Source organism: Plecotus auritus, assembly GCF_963455305.1.
Source record: "Plecotus auritus genome assembly, chromosome: X".
Classification (NCBI taxonomy): Eukaryota; Metazoa; Chordata; class Mammalia; order Chiroptera; family Vespertilionidae; genus Plecotus; species Plecotus auritus.
Window position 1 is genome coordinate 44823829 of NC_137784.1, and position 17290 is coordinate 44841118.

The 17290-nt window shown below is 45.1% G+C and overlaps 1 protein-coding gene across 1 annotated transcript in view; it reads right to left on the minus strand.

Annotated features, from left to right (window-relative positions):
• Positions 1-17290, minus strand: part of MTMR8 (myotubularin related protein 8) — a gene marked incomplete at both ends in the record, with an annotated part of 111021 nt that overhangs the window by 78111 nt on the left and 15620 nt on the right. Inside the window, 1 exon segment of the mRNA XM_080653077.1 lies at positions 1338-1460. Coding sequence (XP_080509203.1) covers positions 1338-1460 — 123 coding nt within the window.

A 17290-nucleotide genomic window follows, 5' to 3' on the forward strand; every position in this document is an offset into this window, starting at 1 on the left:
CAGATACATTCTGTCGCAGGTGCCGCCTTCTTTCAAGATCAGAAGCACATTGGTCTTCAGACATTTTCTGTCGATAATGCTGGCTTCTTTTAGCTGCAGAGCTACCTTGTATCAATAGTAGATGTTTAGACATAGTCCCACCTCCCTGCTGTCAGGTGAGTGAGAGTCCTGGTGTCAGGTGGCAGGGAGCTGTCTGACCAACGGCCAGTTCTCTAGGGGTGGGACTTCCTCCTCCTTGCTGTCAGATGGCTGTCAGACCACTGAGAGCTGTCTGACCAATGGCTGATTCTGGCTGATTCTTTGGGGGTGGGACTTCCTCCTCCCTGCTGTCAGAGTCTGGGCCAGCACTAACTGGGACACAACATCAAGTCCCCCTGCGCCAGAAGACCCACTTGTGTATCCCCTGGACTCAACATCCAGCCTCATGGAGAGGCTGACAGACCCAGACATGCCAGAGGCTGGGGAGCAGTGAGGCTGGATCTGCCACTGGAGTGAGCGGATCCCGCCCGTCCACTTTGTCCCCATGACCCCTGGCCGGGCACATAGGCCCAAACACTCCAGCCTCGCTGCTCAGCCCCAGACACTCCAGAGGCTGCAGAGCATCCAGGCTTGATCCGCCACCTGAGTGGGCGCATCCCACACTACCCCTGGCTGGACACCCTAGGCGCCTCCCAGCTGGACACCCCGTGCTGCCTCTGCTGATGGCGGGGATTGGTGCATGGGTGCGCAAGTGCCTCCCAGCCAGACTGTGGGCCTCTGGCAGGGCTGAGAGGACTGGGTGCCACCATTTTGTGGCTATGGGTGCCACCATTTTTGTAGCGGAGTGACTGCTAATTTGCATATTACTCTTTTATTAGATAGGATACCCAGAAAATGATAAGAGACTATTCTAAACTAGAATTATTAAGAAAATAATTAGAATAACTAAGATGTCCCTGTCTGGGTGGCTCTGTTGGTTGGAACATCATCCCATATACCAAAAGGTTGCAGGTTTGATTCCTGGTCAGGGCACATACCTAGGTTGGGGGTTTGATCCACTGTCGGGGCATGTTTGGGAGACAACTGATTGATGTTTCTCTCTCACATCAATGTTTCATCTCTGTCTCTCTCTCTCCCTTCCTCTATCTCTAAAAATCAATAAACATGTCCCTGGGTGAGGATAAAAATAAATAAATAATATTATTAAGATGACTATACTTAATAACTTGAGATGTGCAGTTCTTTGAAGAAAGGTTTTACAGAAATGTAACTGTTACTTGAAATTTTAAGAAACTACCATATTAGAAAGCATATACACACAACTCTTCAAGACCATTTGAAACTTTTCTTGAACATACCCATGTTTCTTTTCTGGCTGCACCAGAAGCCTCCACATAGATCAGGTGAGTTGCAGTAAGATACAGAATCCCATTAGCTGGTTTCTTACCCATATAACAATCCAATAATGTCACATTTTCTACCTGTTATTTGGGGGGAGGAGAGAAACTGATCAAATTAACAACTCAACACTTATGAATAAAGTGAGATAATTCAAAGCCAGATAAATGCTGTTAATTTGCTAACAAACTTTGTTGAGGTCTTCTAGTTCCTGCCAAAGTTTCAAACTAATATGATCTATGTTTCCTTTTCCTAAAGCAGCCTTAGAGAAACTATAACAATAAGAAGGAAACATGTATAATAGGAAGGATTAACATTCTACATGATGTTACCACGATGGGGCAGGTGTGCATGGAAGAAAAATAGGACATAGAGCCTGTTGAGATACTTACCTTGTTGGAGGGAAGTTGAAGTTATTGCTTGTGTAAAATATCAATTGGGCTAAATAACATGAGATTAGGACTTAAGTTAAAGGACAAGAAAATATAATATTTAACCTTCCACAAGCAGGAGAAAATTGGATCTATCTATTCAAGCAGGAAATGAAAACAAAAACAAAAAAGAGAGTGCTATAAGTGGAAAGTATAAAATTAAATGCCATAAATAAGTCCCAATGTAAGTAATTATAATAAACTAGAGGCCTGTAGGGGTCGGGCCAAAACCGGCTCTCCGACATCCCCTGAGGGGTCCCGGATTGCGAGAGGGCACAGGCCAGGCCAAGGGACCCCTCTGGTGCACGATCGGGGCTGAGGAGGGACCTCAGGAGGGCTCCAGGGCATGTCCAGCCCATCTTGCCCAGTCCCAATCGGGGCAGGGCGATCGGGGCTGATTGGGGCCAGCCAGGGAGGGGCTGCGGGAGGTTGGCTGGCTAGGGAGGGACCACGGGAGGGCTCCAAGACATGTCTAGCTCATCGCAGCCAGTCCCAATTGGCCAGACCCCAGCAGCAAGCTAACCCATCGGTCAGAATGTCAGTGCACATCATAGCGACTGGTCAAATGGTCAAACAAATGGTCAGACACTTAGCATATTAGGCTTTTATTATATAGGAGGATGAACATAAATTAAACTTACCAATTAAAACACAGGCTTACATTTTTGGAATATCTGTTCTATCTTATTTGTATCTTCTTTAATTTCTTTCTTCAGTGTCTTATATTATTCTGAGTACAGGTCTTTTACATCCTTGGTTAAATTTATTCTTTTGAAACAATTGTGAATGGGATTGTTTCTCAAGTTTTCTTTTCTGATAGTTCATTATTGGTGTATAAAAATACAACTGATTTCTGGATATTTATTATGTATTCTGTTACTTTACTGAATTGATTTATCAGTTCCAGTAATTTTTTTGGTGAAATCTTTAGGGTTCTCTATATACAGTACCATCTCATCTGCAAATAATGAGTTTTACTTCTTCCTTTCCAATTTGGATGCCTTTTTTTCTCCTTCTTTTCTGATTGCTATGGCTAGGACTTCCAGCACTATGTTGAGTAAGAGTGATGAAAGCAAATATATCTGTCTCATTCCTGATCTCAGGGGAACACTTTTAGTTTTTGCCCAGTGAGTATGATGGTAGCTGTGTGTTTGTTATATATGGCCTTTATTATGTTGAGGTAGGTTCCCTCTATTACCACTTTGTTGAGTTTTTATCATAAACTAGAGGGACAGTGCATGAAATTCATGCATGGGGGGTCGCCTCAGCCCAGCCTGCACCCTCTCCAATCTTGGACCCCTTGGGGGATGTCTGACTGCAGGTTTAGGCCCGATCCCAGGAATCGGGCCTAAACCGGCAGTCGGACATCCCTCTCACAATCCGGAACCACTAGCTCCTAACCGCTCACCTGCCTGCCTGCCTGATCGCCCCTAATGCCTCTGCCTGCCTGACTGATCACCCCTAACTGCCCCTCCTGCCAGCCTGATCACCCCTAACCACCTCTGCCTGCTGGTCTGATCACCCATAACTGGCCCCTGCCAGCCTGGTCGCCCCTAACTAACCTCCCCTGCCAGCCTGATCACCACTAACAGCCTCTGCCTGCCGGCCTGATCAACCCTAAATGCCCCCCCTGCCGGCCTGGTCACCCCTAACTGACCCCCTGCCAGCCTGGTTGCCCCTCAGTGCCCCCCTTCTGGCCTGGTCACTCCTAACTGCCCCCCTGCCAGCTTAGTCACCCCCAACTGCCCCCTTGCTAGCCTGGTTGCCCCTAACTTTCCCCCCCTGTTGGTCTGGTTGTCTCTCACTGCCTCCCCTGACAGTCTGGTTACCCCCAACTGCGCCCCCGTGCTGGCCTGGTTGCCCCTCACTGCCCCCCCTCTGCTGGCCAGGTCACTCCACGCAGTCTGCTGTTCAGTCATTTCATCGCCCCTCACTGCCCCCTCTGCCGGCCTGGTCACCCCACGCAGCCTGCTGTTTGGTTGTTGCATGAGGGTGTCCCAACAAATTTGCATATTACCCTTTTATTAGTATAGATGGGTGTTGGATATTATCAAATGCTTTTTCTGCATCTATTGATATGAACCACAAAAGACCAGAATAGCAACAGTGGTGATGACAAAGAAGAACAAATTTGGAAGACTCATGCTACCTGATAGCAAACTATACTACAAGGTCATAGTAATAAAAACAGCCTGGTACTGGCATAGGAATAGGCACATCAACCAATGGAACAGAATAGAGAGCCCAGAAATAAACCCATGCCTTTATGGTCAATTAACATTTGAAAAGAAGGCAAAACATACAATGGGTTAAAGACAGTCTAGTCAATAAATGTTGCTGGGAAAATGGGAGAGATGCACACAAAAAAATGAAACTAGATCATCTTCTTACACTGCACACAAGAATAAACTTGAAATGGATTAAAGGGAAATGTTAGACTCAAAACCATGAAAATTTTAGAAGAAAACATAGGCAGTAAAATCTCAAATATTTATTGTGGCAATATTTTTTCTGATATTTTTTCCTTGGGAAAGGTAAATAAAAGAAAAAATAAACAAATGGGACTACATCAAACTAAAAATTTTTATCACAGCAAAGGAAACCATCAACACAATGAAAAGACAATCCACTGAATGGGAGAACATATTCACCAATGATACATCTCATAAGGGGTTAGTATCCAAAATTTATAAAGAACTTGTAAAATTCAACACCAAACAAACAAAAACAATCCTATTAAAAATGGACAAATGACCTGATAGACACTTCTCTAAAGAGGACATACAAATGACCAAAAGACATATGAAAAGATGCTCAACGTCATAAATCATCAGAGAAATGTAAATTAAAACCACAATGAGATATCACCTCCCACCTGTCATAATGGCTACCATCAATAAATCAACAAAAAGTGCTAGAGAGGATGTGGAAAAATGGGAACCCTTGTGCACTGTTGATGGGAATGCAGATTGGTGCAGCCACTGTGGAAAGAAGTATGAAGTAACCTAAAAAAATTAAAAATGGAACTGCCTTATGACCTAGCAATTCCACTTCTGGAAATTCATCTGAAGAAGCACAAAACACTAATTCAAAAGAATATATACAGCCCAACCAGCGAGCCTCTGTGGTTGAGCATCAACATATGAACCAGGAAGTTATGGTTTGATTCCCAGTTAGGGCATATGCCCAGATTGTGGGCTCAATCGATCCCTTGTAGGGCGTGTGCAGGAGGCAGCCAATCAATGATTCTCTGTCGTCATTGAAGTTTCTATCTCCCTCTCCCTTCCTCTCTGAAATCAATAAAAATATATGCACCCTTATGTTCAATGCAGCATTATTTACAATAGCCAAGATTTGCAAGCAGTAGATGAGTAGAGAAAACAGCTATGGCAAATTTATACAATGGAATACTACTTGGGCATAAAAAAGGAAGAAAATTTTACCCTTTGCCACAGCATGGATGGATCTGGAGAACATTATGATAAGTGAAATGAGGCAGTCAGAAAAAGACAAGTACCATATGATTTCACTCATATTTGGAATTTAATGGACAAACTGAAATAAGCAAAATAGAGACAGATAAAGAAAAAAAAAGAACTCATAGACATAGACAATAGTGTGGTGAGTGCAGGAGGGTGGAGTGGTGCTGGGTGGATGGAGCTGACAGTGGGTAGAGAGAGGATAAATGGTGATGAAAAAATAAAATAACAAAATGAAATTTACGAACTACGAAAAAGACAGATGTACAGACTGGATTAAAACAAAGGACTCAACATTATTCAGTCTAGAAGATATGCACTTAAAATAAAGCGATGTAAAAAAGTTGAAAATAAAGGGTAGAAAAGATATACTAAGCAAATATGAACCAAAACACAGGTGAAGTAGTATTCTCAATATGTGACAAAGTAGAATTAAATGACAAAGAACAATAGGACAAGAAAATATATGCATAATACAATTTCAAAATATATCTTGCTTAATGTACTTGCCTGTAACAAAACTGCAAAGAGAAAATGAATACTTGTATATTTTAGCACTCTAATTAGCAATTGATAGATCAAGATAAGAAACAAAACCAAGAGGAGACAAAATGGCAGCAGAATAGACTGACATGTCCAGAGCCTTGTCCCGGAGCAGATAGAACAAGCAACTAAATCGAATAACATCTACCCTGAATTGGTGAAGTAGACACAGCTGGTGAGACAATCTGCAGCAGGGAAGTGCAGAGGACACCTGGATAACAGTAAAATCAGGGATCTGGGCTGGGGAGAACTGCAAGACCTCCGAGCCCAGAGGGTCAGAGGGAAACTGCACAGCACAGAGGCCGCGTTCCTTAGGTCACACACTGCGCCTGTCTGTGGAAAGGAGGTCCATAGGACTGCTAGTGACAGGGGATTCTAGATCTGGGTCCACAGTCACAACAGACTGAGCCCAGAAGGGGCATTCAGGACGGCTGACCAGACCGCAAGGAGCTGGGAAGAGAGGGGCTCGCAGAGGCGCTGCTCGTTCCCCTCTTTGTGGTCTTTGCTTTTCTTCACTGAACCTAGTTCATAGGACCTTTCAGATATGGACACTCACCTGTGGTTGAGGTGCAGGAGGAGGTGTGGACTTGTGGAGTCTGGGGTGAGGAGAGGGCCCAGGAGAGGTGCCTGTGAGTCTGGCCCTGAGTCATACCTGATGCACAGGACCTAGGTAGCCATTTTCTCCTGAAGAGACAGCCCCTCCCTGCAGTCTCCAGGCAACCAATACAACCAAATCCAGACTACACCCTGAGTGAGACAAAGGAAAAAAATCTGAATAGCCCCCGAGTATCCACAGGGACTGGCCTGAAGAGAGGCTTTCAGTCCCAGCAACAGGAAACTGAGAAGCCATAGACAGTACAGAAGAGTGGGATCTTAAACCAGCCCAAGGAACGACACTTCTCATTTTCATTTTTATTTTATTTTATTTTATTATTATTTCGTTATCTCTTTTTTTCCTTTTTCTTTATTTTCTTCTTTTTCATTTGTTTCTTTATTTTCTATTTCTTTTCACATTATTTTTCCATCATTCTAATTTATTTTATTTTTATCCTATTTTAATCAATATTTTTAATTTTTTTATTATTATTCTCTTTCTCTTTCTTCTTATCCACTCATCCTCTTTCTATTTCCTCTATACTGAACTGAAGTCCTCCCCATATTCATCCAATACTTAACCTTACTTTCTGTATATAAGATATATATATACACACACACACACTAGAAGCCTGGTGCATGAAATTCGTGTATGGGGGGGAGTGTCCCTCAGCCCAGCCTGCACCCCCTCCAATCTGGGACCCCTCGAAGGATGTCCGACTGCCCATTTAGGCCCGATCCTGGTAAGATCGGACCTAAACAAGCAGTTGGACATCCCTCTCACAATCCAGGACTGCTGGCTCCCAACTGCTTGCCTGCCTGCCTTCCTGATTGCCCCTAACCACTTCTGCCTGCCAGCCTGATCACCCCCTAACCACTCCCCTGCCAGCCTGATGGATGCCTAACTGCTCCCCTGCCAGCCTGTTTTCCCCTAACTGCCCTCCCCTGCATGCCTGGTCACCCCCAACTGCTCTCCCCTGCAGGCCTGGGTATCCCCCAACTGCCCTTCCCTGCAGGCCCGGTTGCCCCCAACTTCCTCCCTCTGCCAGCCTGGTCACCCCAAACTGCCCTTCCCTGCAGCCTTGTTCACTCTGAACTGCCCTCCCTTGCAGGTCTGATCCCTCCCAACTGCCCTCCCCTGTTGGCCTGATTGCCCACAACTGCCCTCCCTTGCAGGCCTGGTCCCTCCCAAATGCCCTCCCCTGCTGGCCATGTTGTGGTGGCCATCTTGTGTCCACATGTGGGCAGCCATCTTTGACCACATGGGGGCAGCAATCTTGTGTGTTGGAGTGATGGTCAATTTGAATATTACTCTTTTATTAGATAGGATAGAGGCCTGCTGCACAGGTGGGGGCCAGCTGGTTTGGCCTGAAGGGTATCGCGGACCAGGGTGGGGGTTCCCTTGGGGCATGAGGTGGCCTGGGCAAAGGGCCTGTGGTGGTTTGCAGGCCAGCCATTCCCCGGCGACCCAATCGGAGGCCCTGGGATCTGGGATTTATTTATCTTCTATAATTGAAACTTTGTAGCCTTGAGTGGAGCCAAGCCTCCTGCTTGCTCTGTGGCTGCAGCCATTTTTGCTGGGATTTATTTATCTTCCATAATTGAAACTTTGTAGCCTTGAGCGGAGGCCAAGGCAGGCCAGGGCTGCGGAAGCTTGGCTTTCTCCATCGTCGGGGGCAACTCAAGCCTCCTGCTTGCTCCAGCTCCGTGGCTGCCGCCACTTTTGTTGGGAATTATTTATGTTCTATAATTGAAACTTTGTAGCCTTGAGTGGAGTCTAGGGCCTGCCAGGGTGGGGACAGAAAGCTTGGCTTCCTCCATTGCTGGGGAAACCCAAGCCTCCTGCTTGCTCCATGGCTGCAGCCATAGAGCTTGTGTTAATTTGCATAATCGCTCCTGATTGGATGGTGGGCGTGGTTTGTGGGTATAGTGGATGTATGGTCAATTTGCATATTACTCTTTTATTAGGTAGGATATATATATTTCCTTTTTCTTCCTTTTTCTTCTTTTTCTTTTCTCTAATACCATTTTTTCTCTCTTCAATATCATTTGTGCTCTCTTTTTTTCCCCCCTAATTCTCTTTTCTCTGATGGTCACTTATATTGGGGTTATCAGTGTCGTGAGTACATTCGTGTTTTATTCCCTTTATGTCATGTCTTGTCGAGGTGAATTTTATCCTGTTTGGCCAATGTGCTAGAGAGAGAGCCACATAACAAGACACCCGGAGAGGAGACTCCATCCATGAACGGGTCAATAAAACTATAGGCCCAACTACAGAGGCAGGAAGAAGGCCTCAATGATGGAGAGAGCGTGAGTGAGTGAGGGAGCAAAAGAGGAGTGTGTGGTTGGGTGGGGTGTGTGTGTGTGAGAGAGAGAGAGAGGAACAGTTAGATCCTGCAGGACCTTTGGGGGCAGGATGACCGGGCTTGCCTAATTAGGCAGCTTCTGCTACCATTGCAAACAGTCCCAGAGAGGCTGGCTCTTCCTCACAGGCCTCGTCTTTTTAAGGGGAGAGCTGCTGTGACTGGAAGCCCAGCCTCACCTCCACCAAGGGTGCCCTCAGATAACACCTGGGACTCTACAGCCATCCCGGCCAGGGACCTGCTACCTTGGCTGAAGTCCCACGGTCACCAAGACTTCAACAACCCTGGGCACAGGCTCCTGTGATTTCTGAAGTGTGCTCCCCACTGACCAGCCTAATGCTTTATCCCAGGGCTCTGCAACCACGTGAGCAGTATCCCAGCAAGCAGCCCACCCCAAGCCAAGCAGTGGCAGCCTCACATGGCATGCCCCCATCCAAGGAGCAACAGCTGTCTGAGCAGCCTGCTCCCCCACATCTGAGGTGCAACAGCCATGTGTGCAGCCCACCTCTGTCTGAGAAACAGCAGCTGCATGAGCAGCCCACCCCAGTCCAAGGAGCAGGCCAGCCCTGCCTGAGGAGCAGCAGCCACATGAGCAGCCAGCAATGACTGAGGAGCAGCAGCCCAGCCCCATCCAATGAGCAGCAGCCACATGCAGGCCACCCCCATCCGAGGAGCAGTAGCTGTGTGAGTGCCCCCCATCCAAGGATCAGCAGCCTCACGCACAGCTCACCCCGACCCAAAGAACAGCAGCATCACGAGCAGCCTGCCCCTGTCCTAGGAGCAGCAGCCATGCGAGCAGCCTGCCCCTATTCGAGGAGCAGCAGCAACCCGAGGAGCCCACCCCAGTCCAAGGAGCAGCAGCCACACAAGCAGCCCGCAAAAGTCTGAGGAGTGGCAGCCCCAAACAGCACGCCCCTGTCTGAAGAGCAGCATCCACACACAGCCCACATCCATCCAAGGAGCAGCAGCCATGAGAGCAGCCCGCACCCAAGCAAGGAGCAGCAGCCACATGCACAGATCCCCCACACCTGAGGTGCAGCAGCCTTGCGAGCAGCCCACCCCCATACAAGGAGCAGCAGCCCAGTGGGGAACCTGCCCCTGTCCAAGGAGCAGCAACATCATGAGCAGCGCGCCCCTGTCCCAGGAACAGCAGTCCCCACAAGCAGCCTGCCCCAGTCTGTAAGCAGCCCACCCAAGTCCTAGGAGTAGCAGCTGCATGAGAGGCCTACCCCAGTATGAGGAGCAGCAACTCCGTGAGCAGCCCGCCCTAATCCATGGATCAGCAGTCACACTAGTAGCCCGCCTCCATCCAAGGAGAAGCAGCAACACGCAGCCCACCCCTATCCGAGGAGCAGCAGCCCCGTGAGCAGCCCATCACCATCTGAGGAGCAGCAGCCACATGAGCAGCCCACCCCCATCCAAGAAACAGCAGCTGTGTGAGCAGTCTCCCCCCACCAGCCAGAGGAAACACCAAAGATTGAACAGCGCCCTCCAGAGGAGCAGTTGCCACCTGAGGAGCCACTGCCACCCAAAGAACAGCCTGTACATGACTTGACACCTAGATCCTGCAGTGAGAACAAAAATGGGTAGACAAAGAAATCCCCAAAGGAAAGAAAAGGAGAAATCTCCAGAAAAGCAGCTAAGTGAAACAGAGGCATGCAATATGTAAGAAAAAGAATTCAGCTTAAGGGTCATACAGTTCATAAACCAGATGGAAGAAAAAATCAACAACTTATGTAAGAATCGAGAAGAAATAAAGAGTGAAATAGCTGCAAAAAACACCATGGAAAGTTTCAACTGTAGACTAGGACCGTAGTCGGCAAACTGTGGCTCGCAAGCCACATGAGGCTCTTTGGGCCCTTGAGTGTGGCTCTTCCACAAAATACCACGGCCTGGGCGAGTCTATTTTGAAGAAGTGGTGTTAGAAGAAGTTTAAGTTTAAAAAGTTTGGCTCTCAAAAGAAATTTCAATCATTGTACTGTTGATATTTGGCTCTGTTGACTAATGAGTTTGCTGACCACTGGACTAGGAGAAGCGGAGGACCGAATTAGCAAATTAGAAGACAGGGAAGCAAAATACACACAAATGGAACTACAATTGGAGAAAAAAAATTAAAAGACAGAGGAGAGCCTAAGAGAGCTTTGGGACAACATGAAACAAAGCATCATACGAATAATAGGGGTGCCAGAACAACAGAAAGCAGAACAAGGGTTAGAAAACCTATTTGAAGAAATAATATCAGAAAACATCCCTGATGTGGGGAAGAAAAAAGTCACACAAGCACAGAGAGTCGCAAACAAGATGAACCCGAAAAGACCCACACCAAGACATGTCATAATTACGATGGCAAATATTCAGGACAAAGAGAGAATCTTAAAGGCTGAAAGCGAAACAGAAAGTTACATGCAAGGGATCTCCCATTAGATTATCAAATGATTTCTCAACAAAAACACATCAGGCCAGAAAAGAATGAAAGTAAATTTACAAAATGATGCAAAACAAGGGACTGAATCCAAGAATACTCTATCCATCAAGGCTATCAGTCCAAATTGAAGGGGAAAACAGGAGCTTCTGAGACAAAAAAAAAAAAAAAAAAAAAAAAAAAAAGGCTAAGGGAGTTTATCACTACCAAGCCGGCAATGTAAGAAATGCAAAAGGGTATAAAAAGAAGAAATAAAAAGGGAAGAAGGAACACAGGCAAAAAAATAAAAATTGATACAAACAAGTAACTATGAGTAATAACTTTAAAAGTAAATGGACTAAGTGCTCCAATCAAAAAACATTGAGTGGATGAATGGATAAAAAAATCATGACCCATATTTATGCTGTCTACAAGAGACCCACCTCAGAACAAGGGACTCACACAGACTGAAAGTGAAGAGATGGAAAAATATCTTTCAAGCAAATGGAAATGAAAAAAAAAAAAGCTGGGGTAGTAATCCTTAAATAGGACAAAATAGACCTCAAAGTGCAGGCCATAGCAAGACGTAAGGAAGGCCACTTCATAATACTAAAGGGATGGATACAAAAAGAAGATATGACCCTGATAAACATATATGCACCCAATGCAGGAACACCCAAATACATAAAAATACTCCTGGAAGATATCAAGGGAGAGATCGAGAACAATACAATCATAGTAGGGGACTTTAATACACCACTGGATAAATCCTCTAGACAAAAAATCAGCAACGAAACAGCAATTCTAAATGACTCACTAGAACAGATGGACTTAATTGACATCTTCAGAACATTTCACCCAAAAGCCACGGAATATACGTTCTTCTCAAGAGAACGTGGGACATTTTCAAGGATAGACCACATTTGGGTCACAAGAAAAGTCTCTCCAAATTCAAGAAGATTGAAATCATATCAAGTATCTTCTCAGACCACAATGGCATAATATTAGAAATAAAATAGAATAAAAAAATAAAAAATTCAAACACTTGGAAGCTGAATAGCATGCTATTAAACAATGATTGGGTTACCAAAGAGATAAAAAAAGAAATTAAAAACATCCTGGAAATGAATGACAATGAAAACACAACAATCCAAAATCTATGGGACACAATGAAAGCAGTCCTGAGACTGTAGTTTATAGCTCTACAGGCCTACCTCAAAAAAACTAGAAAAATGGTAGTAAATCATCTAACTGTACAACTTAAAAATTAGAAAGAGAGCAAAAAGAAAAGCCCAGAGTGAGCAGAAGGAAGGAGATAATAAAGATCAAAGCAGAAATAAATGACACAGGGACCAAAAAAGAAATACAAAAGATCAATGAAAGCAAAAGCTGGTTCTTTGAAAGGATAAACAAGATTGATGAACCTCTAGCCAGGCTCACCAAGAAGCAAAGAGAGAGGACCAAATAAAACAAAAACAGAAATGAAAGAGGCGAAATAACAACAGACCCCACAGAAATACAAAGGGCTGTTAAAAAAATACTATGAACAGCTCAATTCCAACAAACTAGACAACCTGGAGAAAATGGACAGATTCCTAGAAAAATACAAAACTCTATCAAGAAGAATCTAGAAATCTCAATAGGCTGATAACTATGGAAGAAATTGAAGCAGTCATCAAAAAGCTTCCAGCAAACAAAAGCCCAGGGGCAGACAGCTTCACAGGGGAGTTTTACCAAAAATTCAAGGAAGAACTAAAACCTATCTTCCTCAGACTGTTCCAAAAAATTCAAGAGGAAAGGACACTTCCAAGCTCATTCCATGAAGCCAACATTACCCTAATTCCCAAACCAGATAAAGCCACCACACAAAAAAAGAACTACAGGTCAATATCCTTGATATCAATAGATGCTAAAATCCTCAACAAAAGTCTACCAAATGAAATCCAAGATTACATTAGAAAGATCATACACCATGACCAAGTGGGATTTATACTGGGCATGCAAGGCTGTTACAATATCTGCAAATCAATAACTGTGATACATCACATAAACAAATTGAGAGACAAAAATCACATAATATCAATCATACAGAAAAAGAATTTGACAAAATCCAACACCCTTTATTGATAAAAACTCTCAGCAAACAGGGAATAGAGGGATAATACCACAACATAATAAAAGCCTTAGTGACAAACGTATAGCCACAATCACACTCAATGGGCAAAAACTAAACTAATTTCCCCTGAGAATGGGAACAAGAGAGGGATTCCCAATTTCACCATTCATGTTCAATATAGTACTGGATGTGCTAGCCACAGTGATTAGACAAGAAGAAATAAATGGCATCCAAATTAGAAAAGAAGTAAAGCTGTCCTTTTTCACAGGCGACATGATACTTCACATACAAAACCCCAAAACTCCATAAAAAAAACTACTAGACCTAATAAATGAATTCGGCAATGTAGCAGGATACAAAATTTACACCCAGAATTCTATGGCCTTTTTATGCACCAATAATGAACTTACAGAAAGAGAAATTAAAAAAACAATCCCATTTACCATTGCACCAAAAAAATTAAGATACCTAGGAATAAACTTAACTAAGGACGTAAAAGACCTGTACCCGAAAAACTACAGGACATTAGAAAAAGAGATAGAGGAAGACATAAACAAATGGAAGAACATACCATGTTCATGGATTGGTAGAATCAACATCATTAAAATGCCCATACTACCCAAAGCAATCTACAGATTCAAGCAATCCTCATTAAAATGCCAATGGTATATTTCAAATACTGGAACAAACTCTCCAAAAATTCATCTGGAATAAAAAAAGACCCAGAATAGCCACAGCAATCCTGAGAAAGAAGAACAAAGTTGGAGGAATCACAATACCAAATATGAAGCTATATTACCAAGTCACGGTTCTCAAAACTGCCTGCTACTGGCACATTAACAGACATATAGACCAATGGAACAGAGCAGAGAACCCAGAAATCGACCCAAGCCATTATGCTCAATTAATATTTGTCAAAGGAGGAAAGAGCATACAATTGAGTGAGGACAGTCTCTTCAATAAATGGTGCTGGGATATTTGGTCACACACATGCAAAAAAAAAAAAAAAAAGAAAAAGAAACTAAATCACCAACTTACACCATACACAAAAACAAACTCAAAATGACTAAAGGACTTTAATGTAAGACCAGAAACCATAAAAAATCCTACAAGACTCCCTAGGCAGCAAAATAGCAAACATATGTCATAGTAATATCTTTACAGACACAGCACCTAGGGCAATGGAAACTAAGGAGAAAATAAACAAATGGAACTACATCAAAATAAAAAGCTTCTGCAAAGCAAAAGAAAACATCAACAAAACAACAATAAAGCCCACTGCATGGGAGAACATATTTGCCAATGATATTTCCTATAAGGGCTTAATATCTAAAATTTACAGAGAACTCATACAACTTAACAAAAGGAAGATAAACAATCCAAAAAAAAATGGTCAAAGGATGTAAATAGACACTTTTCAAAAGAGGACATACAGAAGGCCGAGAAACATATGAAAACATGCTGAAAATCACTAATCATCCGAGAGATGCAAGTCAAAACAACAATGAGGTCCCATCTCATACCTATCAGAATGGCTATCATCAACAAACGACAAGTGTGGGCGAGGATGTGGACAAAAAGGAAACCTCGTGCACTGCTGGTGGGAGCGCAGACTGGTGCAGCCACTGTTGAAGACAATATGGAATTTCCTGAAAAGGTTAAAAATGGAACTCCTATTTGACCCAGTAATCCCATATCTAGGACTACTTCCCAAGAAACCAGAAACACCAATCAGAAAGGATATATGCACCCCTATGTTCATAGCAGCACAATTTGCAATAGCTAAGATTTGGAAACAACCTAAGTGCCCATGAGTGGGTTAAAAAACCATCGTACATCTACACAATGGAATATTACACCGCTATAAAGAAGAAGGAACTTTTACCATTTGCAACAGCATGGATGGAACTGGAGAGCATTATGCTAAGCAGAATAAGCCAGTAGTAGAAAGTTAAATATCACATGACCTCAATCAAATGTGGGATATAATGATCAACATAATTTGATGAACAAAAATAGATCCTCAGACAAATGGTAGGGGAGAGGGGGTTAGAGGGAAACCAAAGGACTTCTATGCATGCATATTAGCATAACCAATGGACACAAACACTGGGGAATTGGGGGCTTGCTTGGGGTGGGAATGGTTAGGGGTGGTTAATTTGGGGAATAGGAGACATGTAAAACTTTAGACAATAAAATAAATAAATAAATAAGTCCTATCTAATAAGAAGGAATATGCTAATTGACCCTGAAGCCGTCGCAAAGATTTGGGGGCCCACAGCCAATAAGGAGGGAATATGCTAATTGACTGCCCTGCCCTCAAAGATGGCAGCACCCACAGCCAATAAGGAGGGATTATGCTAACTGACTGCCCTGCCCTCAAAGATGGCAGCACCCAAAGCCAATAAGGAGGGAATATGCTAATTGACTTCCCCATCCTAAAAGATGGTGGTGCCCACAGCCACAAGATGGCAGTGCCCAGTCCCCTCAGCTCCCCCAGAGCACCTGCCTCTGGAGTCCCTCAGTCCCCTCAGCCCCCCAGCTACCCAGGGCCAGCCCAAGGTGCAGGCAAGACTCAGATGGCAGCTGCCCATCTGCCCAGGCCCAGCCCGAGGCACAGGCAAGCCTCGCATGGTGGCTTCCCAGCCACCCAGGGCCGCCTGAGGCTCAGGTAACTAGGGCCAGCTGAAGCTTGTGCTGCAGGCAGTGGCAGCAGCAGAGGTGTGATGGGGCGTTGCCTTCCCCTGATTGCCGGGTTGTCTCCCGTGCCTGAGGGCTCCCGGAATGTGAGGGGGCAGGCCGGGCTGAGGGACACCCCCTCCAATGCATGAATGTTCATGCACTGGGCCTCTAGTCCTATCTAATAAAAGAGTAATATTCAAATTGACCATCACTCCAACACAGAAGATGGCCACCCCCATGTGGTCAAAGATGGCTGCCCCCATGTGGACACAAGATGGCTGGCAAGGGAGAGCAGTTGTGGGCGATCAAGCCAGCAGGGAAGGGCAGTTAGGGGTGAGACTGGGCCTGTAGGGGAGGACAGTTGGGGGGGACCAAGGCCTGCAGGGGAGGGCAGTTGGGGGGACCAGGCCTGCAGGGGACAGCAGTTAGCGGCAACCCAGCTGGCAGGGGAGGGCAGTTGGGGGTGACCAGGCTGGCAGGGGAGGGCAGTTGGGGGGGGACCAGGCCTTCAGGGGAGGGCAGTTGGGGGGGACCAGGCCTGCAGGAAAGGGCAGTTGGGGGCAACCAGGCCTGCAGGGGAGGGCAGTTGGGGGGGGGGCCAGGCCTTCAGGGGAGGGCACTTGGGGGGGGACCAGGCCTGCAGGGGAGGGCAGTTGCAGGTGACAAGGCCAGCAGGGGAGGGCAGTTAGGGGTGACCAGGCCTGCATGGGAGGGAAGTTGGGGGTGACCAGGCTGGCAGGGGAGGGCAGTTAGGGGCAAACAGGCTGGCTGGGGAGTGGTTAGGGGGTAATCAGGCTGGCAGGCAGAAGCGGTTAGAAGCAATCAGGCAGGCAGGCAGGCGAGCATTTGGGAGCCAGCAGTCCTGGATTGTGAGAGGGATGTCCAACTGCTCATTTAGGCTCGATCCCACCAGGATCGGGCCTAAACGGGGAGTCAGACATCCCTAGAGGGGTCCCAGATTGGAGAGGGTGCAGACTGGGCTGAGGGACACACACCCCATGCACGAATTTTGTGCACCGAGCCTCTAGTAAATAAATAAAAGAAAGCACTATCACTTGCTATTATAAACAAAAAAATAAGGTACCTAGGAATAAATTTAATGAAGGAGGTAAAAGACCTGTACTCAGAAAAGTATAAGACATTGAAGAAAGAAAATGAGGAAGAATCATATACCTTACTCATGGAATGCAAGAATTAACATCATTAAAAGGTCTATACTACCCAAAGCAATCTATAGATTCAACACAATTCCTATTAAAATACCAAAGGCATATTACACAGATCTAGAACCAATATTCCAAAAA